Source organism: Oncorhynchus kisutch, unplaced genomic scaffold (assembly GCF_002021735.2).
Source record: "Oncorhynchus kisutch isolate 150728-3 unplaced genomic scaffold, Okis_V2 Okis04b-Okis11a_hom, whole genome shotgun sequence".
In the NCBI taxonomy this organism is placed as follows: Eukaryota; Metazoa; Chordata; class Actinopteri; order Salmoniformes; family Salmonidae; genus Oncorhynchus; species Oncorhynchus kisutch.
Genome location: NW_022261981.1, coordinates 10433190 through 10448141, shown reverse-complemented (window position 1 = coordinate 10448141; position 14952 = coordinate 10433190). Strand labels below are relative to the sequence as shown.

At 49.4% G+C, this 14952-nt stretch overlaps 1 protein-coding gene across 2 annotated transcripts in view; it reads right to left on the bottom strand.

Annotated features, from left to right (window-relative positions):
- The window catches only part of LOC116359728 (formin-2), a 122416-nt gene that overhangs the window by 47112 nt on the left and 60352 nt on the right, over positions 1–14952 (bottom strand). For both annotated transcript variants that reach the window (XM_031813097.1, XM_031813098.1), the window contains one exon: positions 1803–1864. In XM_031813097.1, coding sequence (XP_031668957.1) covers positions 1803–1864 — 62 coding nt within the window. The remainder of the gene's footprint in view (positions 1–1802; positions 1865–14952) is intronic.

The following is a 14952-nucleotide window of genomic DNA, read 5'->3' as shown; positions in this document are numbered from 1 at the left end:
AATAAAGGTGTTCTCAACTAGCCTACCTGGTTAAATAAAGGTGTTCTCAACTAGCCTACCTGGTTAAATAAAGGTGTTCTCAACTAGCCTACCTGGTTAAATAAAGGTGTTCTCAACTAGCCTACCTGGTTAAATAAAGGTGTTCTCAACTAGCCTACCTGGTTAAATAAAGGTGTTCTCAACTAGCCTACCTGGTTAAATAAAGGTGTTCTCAACTAGCCTACCTGGTTAAATAAAGGTGTTCTCAACTAGCCTACCTGGTTAAATAAAGGTGTTCTCAACTAGCCTACCTGGTTAAATAAAGGTGTTCTCAACTAGCCTACCTGGTTAAATAAAGGTGTTCTCAACTAGCCTACCTGGTTAAATAAAGGTGTTCTCAACTAGCCTACCTGGTTAAATAAAGGTGTTCTCAACTAGCCTACCTGGTTAAATAAAGGTGTTCTCAACTAGCCTACCTGGTTAAATAAAGGTGTTCTCAACTAGCCTACCTGGTTAAATAAAGGTGTTCTCAACTAGCCTACCTGGTTAAATAAAGGTGTTCTCAACTAGCCTACCTGGTTAAATAAAGGTGTTCTCAACTAGCCTCCCTGGTTAAATAAAGGTGTTCTCAACTAGCCTCCCTGGTTAAATAAAGGTGTTCTCAACTAGCCTCCCTGGTTAAATAAAGGTGTTCTCAACTAGCCTACCTGGTTAATTAAAGGTGTTCTCAACTGGCCTACCTGGTTAAATAAAGGTGTTCTCAACTGGCCTACCTGGTTAAATAAAGGTGTTCTCAACTAGCCTACCTGGTTAAATAAAGGTGTTCTCAACTAGCCTACCTGGTTAAATAAAGGTGTTCTCAACTTGCCTACCTGGTTAAATAAAGGTGTTCTCAACTAGCCTACCTGGTTAAATAAAGGTGTTCTCAATTAGCCTACCTGGTTAAATAAAGAATATAAATAACAAGGCCTGAACAAAGTGATACTGTAAATAAAAGATTTCTTACAAGGCCTCTTCTGTTCCTTACTGAACAACCGTTGGTGATTGAAGTCTATAGTGACATGCAGTGGCCAGAACTAAGGGGAGTCAATCATAGCCTGGATACATAGTGACATGCCAGGTACAGTGGCCAGAACTAAGGGGAGTCAATCATAGCCTGGATACATAGTGACATGCCAGGTACAGTGGCCAGAACTAAGGGGAGTCAATCATAGCCTGGATACATAGTGACATGCCAGGTACAGTGGCCAGAACTAAGGGGAGTCAATCATAGCCTGGATACATAGTGACATGCCAGGTACAGTGGCCAGAACTAAGGGGAGTCAATCATAGCCTGGATACATAGTGACATGCCAGGTACAGTGGCCAGAACTAAAGGGAGTCAATCATAGCCTGGATACATAGTGACATGCCAGGTACAGTGGCCAGAACTAAGGGGAGTCCATCATAGCCTGGATACATAGTGACATGCCAGGTACAGTGGCCAGAACTAAGGGGAGTCCATCATAGCCTGGATACATAGTGACATGCCAGGTACAGTGGCCAGAACTAAGGGGAGTCAATCATAGCCTGGATACATAGTGACATGCCAGGTACAGTGGCCAGAACTAAAGGGAGTAAATCATAGCCTGGATACATAGTGACATGCCAGGTACAGTGGCCAGAACTAAAGGGAGTCAATCATAGCCTGGATACATTGACAGCCAACATTAAGACTAAGGCCAGGATTCAAACCAACACAGTGTGATTTATTTGCATGTGTTTGAATCCTGGCCAAAGACACACCTTCCTTTGGACTCAGGGATGAGAGATCAGAGCCTTACGTTTTCATAGAGGGCTTGTAGAGTCTCCAGATCCACCACAGTATTGTCCAGGTTCAGGATGGCTGGAAGGGACAGAACACAGTTAGTGGTTATCGAGGGTGGCTGGAAGGGACAGAACACAGTTAGTGGTTATCGAGGGTGGCTGGAAGGGACAGAACACAGTTAGTGGTTATCGAGGGTGGCTGGAAGGGACAGAACACAGTTAGTGGTTATCGAGGGTGGCTGGAAGGGACAGAACACAGTTAGTGGTTATCGAGGGTGGCTGGAAGGGACAGAACACAGTTAGTGGTTATCGAGGGTGGCTGGAAGGGACAGAACACAGTTAGTGGTTATCGAGGGTGGCTGGAAGGGACAGAACACAGTTAGTGGTTATCGAGGGTGGCTGGAAGGGACAGAACACAGTTAGTGGTTATCGAGGGTGGCTGGAAGGGACAGAACACAGTTAGTGGTTATCGAGGGTGGCTGGAAGGGACAGAACACAGTTAGTGGTTATCGAGGGTGGCTGGAAGGGACAGAACACAGTTAGTGGTTATCGAGGGTGGCTGGAAGGGACAGAACACAGTTAGTGGTTATCGAGGGTGGCTGGAAGGGACAGAACACAGTTAGTGGTTATCGAGGGTGGCTGGAAGGGACAGAACACAGTTAGTGGTTATCGAGGGTGGCTGGAAGGGACAGAACACAGTTAGTGGTTATCGAGGGTGGCTGGAAGGGACAGAACACAGTTAGTGGTTATCGAGGGTGGCTGGAAGGGACAGAACACAGTTAGTGGTTATCGAGGGTGGCTGGAAGGGACAGAACACAGTTAGTGGTTATCGAGGGTGGCTGGAAGGGACAGAACACAGTGATTTGTTTATATATATATATATATATATATATATATATATATATACACATACAACTCTACTTATATTTATAAGTACAGTTGTATGTGTATATATATATACATACACAGTTGAAGTGGGAAGTTTACATACACTTAGGTTGGAGTGATTAAAACTTATTTTTCAACCACTCCACAAATTTCTAGTTAACAAACAATCGATTAGGACATCTACTTGACATGACACAAGTCGTTTTCCAACAATTGTTTACAGACAGATTATTTAACTGTAAAAAAGCTCGGAAAATTCCAGAAAATGATGTCATGGCTTTAAAAGCTTCTAATAGGCTTATTGGCATCATTTGAGTCAATTGGTGATGTACCTGTGGATGTATTTTAAGGCCTACCTTCAAACTCAGTGCCTCTGCTTGACAACATGGGAAAATCTAAAGAAATTAGTCAAGACCTCAGAAAATAGATTTTAGACCTCCACAAGTCTGGTTCATCCTTGGGAGCAATTTACAAATGCCTGAAGGTACCACGTTCATCTGTACAAACAATATTGTTTGGCCATAATGACCATTATGTTAGGAGGAAAAATAGGGAGGTTTGCAAACCGAAGAACACCATCCCAACCGTGAAGCACGGAGGTGGCAGCATCATGTTGTGGGGGTGCTTTGCTGCAGGAGGGACTGGTGCACTTGACAAAATAGATGGCATCATGAGGTCGGAAAATTATGTGGATATATTGAAGCAACATCTCAAGACATCAGTCAGGAAGTTTAAGCTTGGTCCCAAATGGATAATGACCCCAAGCATACTTCCAAAGTTGTGGCAAAATGGCTTAAGGACAACAAAGTCAAGGTATTGGAGTGGCCATCACAAAGCCCTGAACTCAATCCTATAGAACATTTGTGGGCAGAACTGGAAAAGCATGTGCGAGCAAGGAGGCCCACAAACCTGACTCAGTTACACCTGCTACATCAGGGGGAATGGGCCAAAATTCACCCAACTTATTGTGGGAAGCTTGTGGAAGGCTACTTGAAACATTTGACCCAAGTTAAACAATTTAAAAAAGGCAATGCTACCAAATACTAATTGAGTGTATGTAAACTTCTGAACCTCTGGGAATGTGATGAAAGAAATCACTCTACTATTATTCTGACATTTCACATTCTTAAAATAACTGACCTAAGACAGGGGATCTTTACTTTGATTACATGCCAATGTGAAAAACGGAGTTTAAATATATTTGGCTAAACTTCCAACTGTGTGTGTGTGTGTGTGTGTGTACACATACATACGTGTTTATAGACATACGCTGAGGGTACAAAACCTTAGGAACACTTTCCTAATATTGAGTTGCACCCCCTCAGAACAGCCTCGATTCGTCGGGTCATGGACTCTACAAGGTGTCTGAAAGAGTGACACAGGGAGGCTGGGCCATGTGGACTCTACAAGGTGTCTGAAAGAGTGACACAGGGAGGCTGGGCCATGTGGACTCTACAAGGTGTCTGAAAGAGTGACACAGGGAGGCTGGGCCATGTGGACTCTACAAGGTGTCTGAAAGAGTGACACAGGGAGGCTGGGCCATGTGGACTCTACAAGGTGTCTGAAAGAGTGACACAGGGAGGCTGGGCCACGTTGACTCCAATGCTTCCCCAACAGTTGTGTCAAGTTGACTGGATTTCCTTTGGGTGGTGGACCATTCTTGATACACACAGGAAACTGTTGAGATTGAAAAACCCAGCAACGTTGCAGTTCTTGACTCAAACCGAAACCACCAACCATACCCCGTTCAAAGGCACTTCAATCTTTGTCCCATTTACCCTCTGACCACTGGTCATAAGGTTAAAGACTGAAGGCTGGTGGGGGTTGGTAATGGGGGGGGGGGGGGGACTGACCTTACTACAGCCCTCGTCTGACGGGAGAGATGGGGTCAAAACAAGTGTTGGAGCCAACAGGACTTAAACCCTCCTGCATATCTCTGCAAGGCCGAGACGCAGTGACGCAAGACGCCAACAAGACACCAGATCATCGAGATCAGGTGCAGGCTGGGAGCTGACACCCTGAGAGCTGTGAGAACTTGGACAGAGGAGGAGGGAGGGAGGAAAGTGCAGGCTGGGAGCTGACACCCTGAGAGCTGTGAGAACTTGGAGAGAGGGGGTAGGGAGGGAGGAAAGTGCAGGCTGGGAGCTGACACCCTGAGAGCTGTGAGAACTTGGAGAGAGGGGGTAGGGAGGGAGGAAAGTGCAGGCTGGGAGCTGACACCCTGAGAGCTGTGAGAACTTGGAGAGAGGGGGTAGGGAGGGAGGAAAGTGCAGGCTGGGAGCTGACACCCTGAGAGCTGTGAGAACTTGGAGAGAGGGGGTAGGGAGGGAGGAAAGTGCAGGCTGGGAGCTGACACCCTGAGAGCTGTGAGAACTTGGAGAGAGGGGGTAGGGAGGGAGGAAAGTGCAGGCTGGGAGCTGACACCCTGAGAGCTGTGAGAACTTGGAGGGGGGAGGAAAGAAGTCGGTACCACAGACACCCAATAAGCTCATTCCTGACACGGCCTGGACACAGGGGAGCACGGCTCTGCTCATAATGCAGCAGCTGGATTAATCCTCCACGACCTTGAAGCAGGGGTCAAATCCACCGGGTGCAAAGCGCACAGCTTTAGAGCCGAGCATTTCTCTTCCTATTCCCACAGAGTTCAGTACCACCCACAGGCGTATAAACAGGTCCCCAGCCCCCCATTTCTCTTCCTATTCCCACAGAGTTCAGTACCACCCACAGGCGTATAAACAGGTCCCCAGCCCCCCATTTCTCTTCCTATTCCCACAGAGTTCAGTACCACCCACAGGCGTATAAACAGGTCCCCAGCCCCCCATTTCTCTTCCTATTCCCACAGAGTTCAGTACCACCCACAGGCGTCTAAACAGGTCCCCAGCCCCCCATTTCTCTTCCTATTCCCACAGAGTTCAGTACCACCCACAGGCGTATAAACAGGTCCACAGCCCCCCATTTCTCTTCCTATTCCCACAGAGTTCAGTACCACCCACAGGCGTATAAACAGGTCCCCAGCCCCCCATTTCTCTTCCTATTCCCACAGAGTTCAGTACCACCCACAGGCGTCTAAACAGGTCCCCAGCCCCCCATTTCTCTTCCTATTCCCACAGAGTTCAGTACCACCCACAGGCGTATAAACAGGTCCCCAGCCCCCCATTTCTCTTCCTATTCCCACAGAGTTCAGTACCACCCACAGGCGTATAAACAGGTCCCCAGCCCCCCATTTCTCTTCCTATTCCCACAGAGTTCAGTACCACCCACAGGCGTATAAACAGGTCCCCAGCCCCCCATTTCTCTTCCTATTCCCACAGAGTTCAGTACCACCCACAGGCGTATAAACAGGTCCCCAGCCCCCCATTTCTCTTCCTATTCCCACAGAGTTCAGTACCACCCACAGGCGTATAAACAGGTCCCCAGCCCCCCATTTCTCTTCCTATTCCCACAGAGTTCAGTACCACCCACAGGCGTATAAACAGGTCCCCAGCCCCCCATTTCTCTTCCTATTCCCACAGAGTTCAGTACCACCCACAGGCGTATAAACAGGTCCACAGCCCCCCATTTCTCTTCCTATTCCCACAGAGTTCAGTACCACCCACAGGCGTATAAACAGGTCCCCAGCCCCCCATTTCTCTTCCTATTCCCACAGAGTTCAGTACCACCCACAGGCGTATAAACAGGTCCCCAGCCCCCCATTTCTCTTCCTATTCCCACAGAGTTCAGTACCACCCACAGGCATCTAAACAGGTCCCCAGCCCCCCATTTCTCTTCCTATTCCCACAGAGTTCAGTACCACCCACAGGCGTCTAAACAGGTCCCCAGCCCCCCATTTCTCTTCCTATTTCCACAGAGTTCAGTACCACCCACAGGCGTATAAACAGGTCCCCAGCCCCCCATTTCTCTTCCTATTCCCACAGAGTTCAGTACCACCCACAGGCGTCTAAACAGGTCCCCAGCCCCCCCGACACCACTAAGACGCTTAATGGGGGTGTGATGAGGCTGGGGGGGGAGAGTATTAACTACATTTGGCTGCATGGTTAAAAAAAAAATCACTCCTCCACATCGGGAATCGCTGTCAAGGAGAGACTGGCTGTCTGCTCGGCTAACTAGAACCTCTGACATCAATTCAGCTCAACCGCCTTTTTACGGAGGGGAAATTATCAGGCCAAATTACCAGACAACCTTTTGAAGGAAAAGCTATTATCTTAATATATACTGTAAGAGTCTCCGACCACCAACAATAATAAAACACCAGCGAGGTACATAATATCCTCTTCATTAGATCGATGTAAACATGTTTTCAACTGGCATACCTGGTTAAATAAAGGTGTTTTCAACTGGCATACCTGGTTAAATAAAAGGTGTTTTCAACTGGCATACCTGGTTAAATAAAGGTGTTTTCAACTGGCATACCTGGTAAAATAAAGGTGTTTTCAACTGGCATACCTGGTTAAATAAAAGGTGTTTTCAACTGGCATACCTGGTTAAATAAAGGTGTTTTCAACTGGCATACCTGGTTAAATAAAGGTGTTTTCAACTGGCCTACCTGGTTAAATAAAGGTGTTTTCAACTGGCCTACCTGGTTAAATAAAGGTGTTTACAACTGGCTTACCTGGTTAAATAAAGGTGTTTTCAACTGGCATACCTGGTTAAATAAAGGTGTTTTCAACTGGCATACCTGGTTAAATAAAGGTGTTCTCAACTGGCCTACCTGGTTAAATAAAGGTGTTCTCAACTAGCCTACCTGGTTAAATAAAGGTGTTCTCAACTAGCCTACCTGGTTAAATAAAGGTGAAATAAAACATTTAAAATGTAGACGAAATATAGTTGTATTAATAAAATGCTGTTAACTGTCCAGTCAGTCTCCAGTCAGTGTCTACTTGACCTATCCTCAGCCCTCTCTGAACAGCAGTAGTGTCTACTTGACCTATCCTCAGCCCTCTCTGAACAGCAGTAGTGTCTACTTGACCTATCCTCAGCCCTCTCTGAACAGCAGTAGTGTCTACTTGACCTATCCTCAGCCCTCTCTGAACAGCAGTAGTGTCTACTTGACCTATCCTCAGCCCTCTCTGAACAGCAGTAGTCTCCAGTCAGTGTCTACTTGACCTATCCTCAGCCCTCTCTGAACAGCAGTAGTGTCTACTTGACCTATCCTCAGCCCTCTCTGAACAGCAGTAGTGTCTACTTGACCTATCCTCAGCCCTCTCTGAACAGCAGTAGTCTCTAGTCAGTGTCTACTTGACCTATCCTCAGCCCTCTCTGAACAGCAGTAGTGTCTACTTGACCTATCCTCAGCCCTCTCTGAACAGCAGTAGTCTCTAGTCAGTGTCTACTTGACCTATCCTCAGCCCTCTCTGAACAGCAGTAGTCTCTAGTCAGTGTCTACTTGACCTATCCTCAGCTCTCTCTGAACAGCAGTAGTGTCTAGTCAGTGTCTACTTGACCTATCCTCAGCTCTCTCTGAACAGCAGTAGTCTCTAGTCAGTGTCTACTTGACCTATCCTCAGCCCTCTCTGAACAGCAGTAGTCTCCAGTCAGTGTCTACTTGACCTATCCTCAGCCCTCTCTGAACAGCAGTAGTGTCTACTTGACCTATCCTCAGCCCTCTCTGAACAGCAGTAGTCTCTAGTCAGTGTCTACTTGACCTATCCTCAGCCCTCTCTGAACAGCAGTAGTCTCTAGTCAGTGTCTACTTGACCTATCCTCAGCCCTCTCTGAACAGCAGTAGTCTCTAGTCAGTGTCTACTTGACCTATCCTCAGCCCTCTCTGAACAGCAGTAGTGTCTACTTGACCTATCCTCAGCCCTCTCTGAACAGCAGTAGTCTCTAGTCAGTGTCTACTTGACCTATCCTCAGCCCTCTCTGAACAGCAGTAGTGTCTACTTGACCTATCCTCAGCCCTCTCTGAACAGCAGTAGTCTCTAGTCAGTGTCTACTTGACCTATCCTCAGCCCTCTCTGAACAGCAGTAGTGTCTACTTGACCTATCCTCAGCCCTCTCTGAACAGCAGTAGTCTCTAGTCAGTGTCTACTTGACCTATCCTCAGCCCTCTCTGAACAGCAGTAGTGTCTACTTGACCTATCCTCAGCCCTCTCTGAACAGCAGTAGTCTCCAGTCAGTGTCTACTTGACCTATCCTCAGCCCTCTCTGAACAGCAGTAGTGTCTACTTGACCTATCCTCAGCCCTCTCTGAACAGCAGTAGTGTCTACTTGACCTATCCTCAGCCCTCTCTGAACAGCAGTAGTCTCTAGTCAGTGTCTACTTGACCTATCCTCAGCCCTCTCTGAACAGCAGTAGTGTCTAGTCAGTGTCTACTTGACCTATCCTCAGCCCTCTCTGAACAGCAGTAGTGTCTAGTCAGTGTCTACTTGACCTATCCTCAGCCCTCTCTGAACAGCAGTAGTGTCTACTTGACCTATCCTCAGCCCTCTCTGAACAGCAGTAGTCTCTAGTCAGTGTCTACTTGACCTATCCTCAGCCCTCTCTGAACAGCAGTAGTCTCTAGTCAGTGTCTACTTGACCTATCCTCAGCCCTCTCTGAACAGCAGTAGTGTCTACTTGACCTATCCTCAGCCCTCTCTGAACAGCAGTAGTCTCTAGTCAGTGTCTACTTGACCTATCCTCAGCCCTCTCTGAACAGCAGTAGTCTCTAGTCAGTGTCTACTTGACCTATCCTCAGCCCTCTCTGAACAGCAGTAGTCTCCAGTCTGAACAGTCCTGTGATTCAACACTATTCCAAACGGCAGTTTAAGTCACTGTGACTTGTTGCAACCTCTCAGCCATTCCTTTGATGTTAGCTTTATCAGAGCGCCTGTGGAATGACAGATCCTTTGGTAACACTAAGCCATGGAGAGAGTGAGAGAGAGAGAGGACACTACCCTTGCTAGTTCACCTCGTGTTCGTGTTTCTCACTCCATGCTCTCCTGTCTAGCTGAACTTGTGTCGGTCTAGTCTAGAGGGGGAATATTTGTCTACCAACATATAATCAGCGGCGCAACTCCACAAGAAACGGCCTGATGAAAGAAACAAAAACCTAAAATCTGTCAGATAAAAGACCGTGTGTTTAAATTCCTCACGTCGACTTTTAGTCTGGGCTAGAAAGGAGCTGGCGCCTCAAACTGTAATCCTTTAGAAAAGTTAATGTTTGAACACAAACAGAGGTGAAGTGGTTGAATGTTTAATCCTCAGATATAGTGTTACATTGAAGCGTTTAGTACAGTGAGTGTATTCAGTAGTAAAACGATAGAGAACGTCTCGCCTGCTTGCTACGACACGGTGCCTGTTTGAACTAACGGCCAGACATTAAGGGACAGGGGAAGTCAACACAGGACAAATCTGGCTACTTCACAAAATGGCACCATATTCCCCATTTGGTGCACTACTCTCAACCAGAGCCCTGGTCAAAAGTAGTGAACAATTTAGGGAATATTCTCTTAAATGATGGGGGGGGGGGGGTAGAGAGACGGAGGAGGGGTAGAGAGACGGAGGAGGGGTAGAGAGGAGGAGGAGGGGTGGAGAGGAGGAGGAGGGGTAGAGAGGAGGAGGAGGGGTAGAGAGACGGAGGAGGGGTAGAGAGGAGGAGGAGGGGTGGAGAGGAGGAGGAGGGGTGGAGAGGAGGAGGAGGGGTGGAGAGGAGGAGGAGGGGTGGAGAGGAGCATGGAGGGGTGGAGAGGAGGAGGAGGGGTGGAGAGGAGGAGGAGGGGTAGAGAGACGGAGGAGGGGTGGAGAGGAGGAGGAGGGGTAGAGAGACGGAGGAGGGGTAGAGAGGAGGAGGAGGGGTGGAGAGGAGCATGGAGGGGTGGAGAGGAGGAGGAGGGGTGGAGAGGAGGAGGAGGGGTGGAGAGGAGGAGGAGGGGTGGAGAGGAGGAGGAGGGGTGGAGAGGAGGAGGAGGGGTGGAGAGGAGGAGGAGGGGTGGAGAGGAGGAGGAGGGGTGGAGAGGAGGAGGAGGGGTGGAGAGGAGGAGGAGGGGTGGAGAGGAGGAGGAGGGGTAGAGAGACGGAGGAGGGGTAGAGAGGAGGAGGAGGGGTGGAGAGGAGCATGGAGGGGTGGAGAGGAGCATGGAGGGGTGGAGAGGAGCATGGAGGGGTGGAGAGGAGCATGGAGGGGTGGAGAGGAGCATGGAGGGGTGGAGAGGAGCATGGAGGGGTGGAGAGGAGCATGGAGGGGTGGAGAGGAGCATGGAGGGGTGGAGAGGAGCATGGAGGGGTAGAGAGGAGCATGGAGGGGTGGAGAGGAGCATGGAGGGGTGGAGAGGAGCATGGAGGGGTGGAGAGGAGGAGGAGGGGTGGAGAGGAGCATGGAGGGGTGGAGAGGAGCATGGAGGGGTGGAGAGGAGCATGGAGGGGTGGAGAGGAGCATGGAGGGGTGGAGAGGAGCATGGAGGGGTGGAGAGGAGCATGGAGGGGTGGAGAGGAGCATGGAGGGGTGGAGAGGAGCATGGAGGGGTGGAGAGGAGCATGGAGGGGTGGAGAGGAGCATGGAGGGGTGGAGAGGAGCATGGAGGGGTGGAGAGGAGCATGGAGGGGTGGAGAGGAGCATGGAGGGGTGGAGAGGAGCATGGAGGGGTGGAGAGGAGCATGGAGGGGAGATTCCTGCTGTTTATTTAGCTCTGCTTAACAATCAGGGCTTATTGGGAGGAATGTTGCTGTATATTTCATGCTGGTGCCAAAATAATTTGTAGCACATTTCGATCTAATCAATGTGTTTATACGTTCTGTAAGTCTCAGACACACTGAGTTCCTGGAGATGAGGCTCAGGCAGAGGGATTACTCTGATTAGGCTTCCTTTCTAAACAAAAGGTTCAATAAATACATTTCAATTCCTCTCGAACCCTGAAACACTGACAGCCTGTTGGCCGTTCATCTGTCCGTTCGTTTTGGTACGGTGCTGAAGACTAGATTATAATAGGACAGCCTGTTGGCCGATCATCTGTCCGTTCGTTTTGGTACGGTGCTGAAGACTAGATTATAATAGGACAGCCTGTTGGCCGATCATCTGTCCATTCGTTTTGGTACGGTGCTGAAGACTAGATTATAATAGGACAGCCTGTTGGCCGTTCATCTGTCCGTTCGTTTTGGTACGGTGCTGAAGACTAGATTATAATAGGACAGCCTGTTGGCCGATCATCTGTCCGTTCGTTTTGGTACGGTGCTGAAGACTAGATTATAATAGGACAGCCTGTTGGCCGATCATCTGTCCGTTCGTTTTGGTACGGTGCTGAAGACTAGATTATAATAGGACAGCCTGTTGGCCGGTCATCTGTCCGTTCGTTTTGGTACGGTGCTGAAGACTAGATTATAATAGGACAGCCTGTTGGCCGGTCATCTGTCCATTCGTTTTGGTACGGTGCTGAAGACTAGATTATAATAGGACAGCCTGTTGGCCGATCATCTGTCCGTTCGTTTTGGTACGGTGCTGAAGACTAGATTATAATAGGACAGCCTGTTGGCCGATCATCTGTCCGTTCGTTTTGGTACGGTGCTGAAGACTAGATTATAATAGGACAGCCTGTTGGCCGATCATCTGTCCGTTCGTTTTGGTACGGTGCTGAAGACTAGATTATAATAGGACAGCCTGTTGGCCGATCATCTGTCCGTTCGTTTTGGTACGGTGCTGAAGACTAGATTATAATAGGACAGCCTGTTGGCCGATCATCTGTCCGTTCGTTTTGGTACGGTGCTGAAGACTAGATTATAATAGGACAGCCTGTTGGCCGGTCATCTGTCCATTCGTTTTGGTACGGTGCTGAAGACTAGATTATAATAGGACAGCCTGTTGGCCGATCATCTGTCCGTTCGTTTTGGTACGGTGCTGAAGACTAGATTATAATAGGACAGCCTGTTGGCCGATCATCTGTCCGTTCGTTTTGGTACGGTGCTGAAGACTAGATTATAATAGGACAGCCTGTTGGCCGATCTGTCCGTTCGTTTTGGTACGGTGCTGAAGACTAGATTATAATAGGACAGCCTGTTGGCCGATCATCTGTCCGTTCGTTTTGGTACGGTGCTGAAGACTAGATTATAATAGGACAGCCTGTTGGCCGATCATCTGTCCTTTCGTTTTGGTATGGTGCTGAAGACACTAGATTATAATAGGACAGCCTGTTGGCCGATCTGTCAGCTCAGGGATTTGATAATAGGCCAAATAAAACTAATGATTTGACCAATGGGAAGACGGTGCGGTTTCAGAGAAAATAATTTCAACAATAGACAGGAATTCGATCTTGTACCTATGCGGTCTGATCACAAATCCCCGTCCCTAACCTGCTGAGCTGACGTTCAGGCGCTATAAACTGGAAGAAATCAAACTAAATGAGTCAGTAAAGTGTATAGTAGAGGTCGATGTTTGAAAGCAGCTTCGCGTCAAAGAAAGAACCGGCACCACGGAGAAATCACTCAGATCTCGCATTACGCGACTGTCTGAAAAACCACATCAGAAACAAAGCTCAGGACGTCATTGATCACGTGATTATGTTACTATCCGTCTAATTTCAAACAAACAACCTGGAATTGTTTAACAAAAAAAACATGTACAAATGGGGAGGCAGGTAGCCTAGTGGTTAGAGTGGAGGGGCGGCAGGTAGCCTAGTGGTTAGAGTGTAGGGGTGGCAGGGTAGCCTAGTGGTTAGAGTGGAGGGGCGGCAGGTAGCCTAGTGGTTAGAGTGGAGGGGCGGCAGGAAGCCTAGTGGTTAGAGTGGAGGGGCGGCAGGAAGCCTAGTGGTTAGAGTGGAGGGGCGGCAGGTAGCCTAGTGGTTAGAGTGGAGGGGCGGCAGGAAGCCTAGTGGTTAGAGTGGAGGGGCGGCAGGAAGCCTAGTGGTTAGAGTGGAGGGGCGGCAGGAAGCCTAGTGGTTAGAGTGGAGGGGCGGCAGGTAGCCTAGTGGTTAGAGTGGAGGGGCGGCAGGAAGCCTAGTGGTTAGAGTGGAGGGGCGGCAGGAAGCCTAGTGGTTAGAGTGGAGGGGCGGCAGGAAGCCTAGTGGTTAGAGTGGAGGGGCGGCAGGAAGCCTAGTGGTTAGAGTGGAGGGGCGGCAGGTAGCCTAGTGGTTAGAGTGGAGGGGCGGCAGGAAGCCTAGTGGTTAGAGTGGAGGGGCGGCAGGTAGCCTAGTGGTTAGAGTGGAGGGGCGGCAGGAAGCCTAGTGGTTAGAGTGGAGGGGCGGCAGGTAGCCTAGTGGTTAGAGTGGAGGGGCGGCAGGAAGCCTAGTGGTTAGAGTGGAGGGGCGGCAGGTAGCCTAGTGGTTAGAGTGGAGGGGCGGCAGGAAGCCTAGTGGTTAGAGTGGAGTGGCGGCAGGAAGCCTAGTGGTTAGAGTGGAGGGGCGGCAGGGTAGCCTAGTGGTTAGAGTGGAGGGGCGGCAGGTAGCCTAGTGGTTAGAGTGGAGGGGCGGCAGGGTAGCCTAGTGGTTAGAGTGGAGGGGCGGCAGGGTAGCCTAGTGGTTAGAGTGGAGGGGCGGCAGGGTAGCCTAGTGGTTAGAGTGGAGGGACGGCAGGTAGCCTAGTGGTTAGAGTGGAGGGGCGGCAGGGTAGCCTAGTGGTTAGAGTGTAGGGGCGGCAGGGTAGCCTAGTGGTTAGAGTGGAGGGGCGGCAGGAAGCCTAGTGGTTAGAGTGGAGGGGCGGCAGGAAGCCTAGTGGTTAGAGTGGAGGGGCGGCAGGTAGCCTAGTGGTTAGAGTGGAGGGGCGGCAGGTAGCCTAGTGGTTAGAGTGGAGGGGCGGCAGGTAGCCTAGTGGTTAGAGTGGAGGGGCGGCGGGTAGCCTAGTGGTTAGAGTGGAGGGGCGGCAGGGTAGCCTAGTGGTTAGAGTGGAGGGGCGGCAGGGTAGCCTAGTGGTTAGAGTGGAGGGGCGGCAGGGTAGCCTAGTGGTTAGAGTGGAGGGGCGGCAGGGTAGCCTAGTGGTTAGAGTGGAGGGGCGGCAGGGTAGCCTAGTGGTTAGAGTGGAGGGACGGCAGGTAGCCTAGTGGTTAGAGAGTTGGACCAGTAACCGAAACAGGCAGTTCCCCGGTAGGCCGTCATAGTAAATAATTTGTTCTTGACTGACTTGTTAAATTAAAGGTCAAATGAAAATGCAAAAAGACAGTGGCTCCATTGAATGATTTAAGATGTGAAACTGAACAGCCGATGCCTAACGAAACTCCTCATTCAAAAGTTAGAAATACAATGTAGCCAGTGTTTCAAAGAAAATACAGAGCCATCTTCCCAACTGCTCTGTTATAAACTCGGCCTGTTTCTAAAATGTTTCTTAAAGTCTAATTTCTATCCTTAACCTTAAATGAAGATAAAAAAGCACTTTCATGG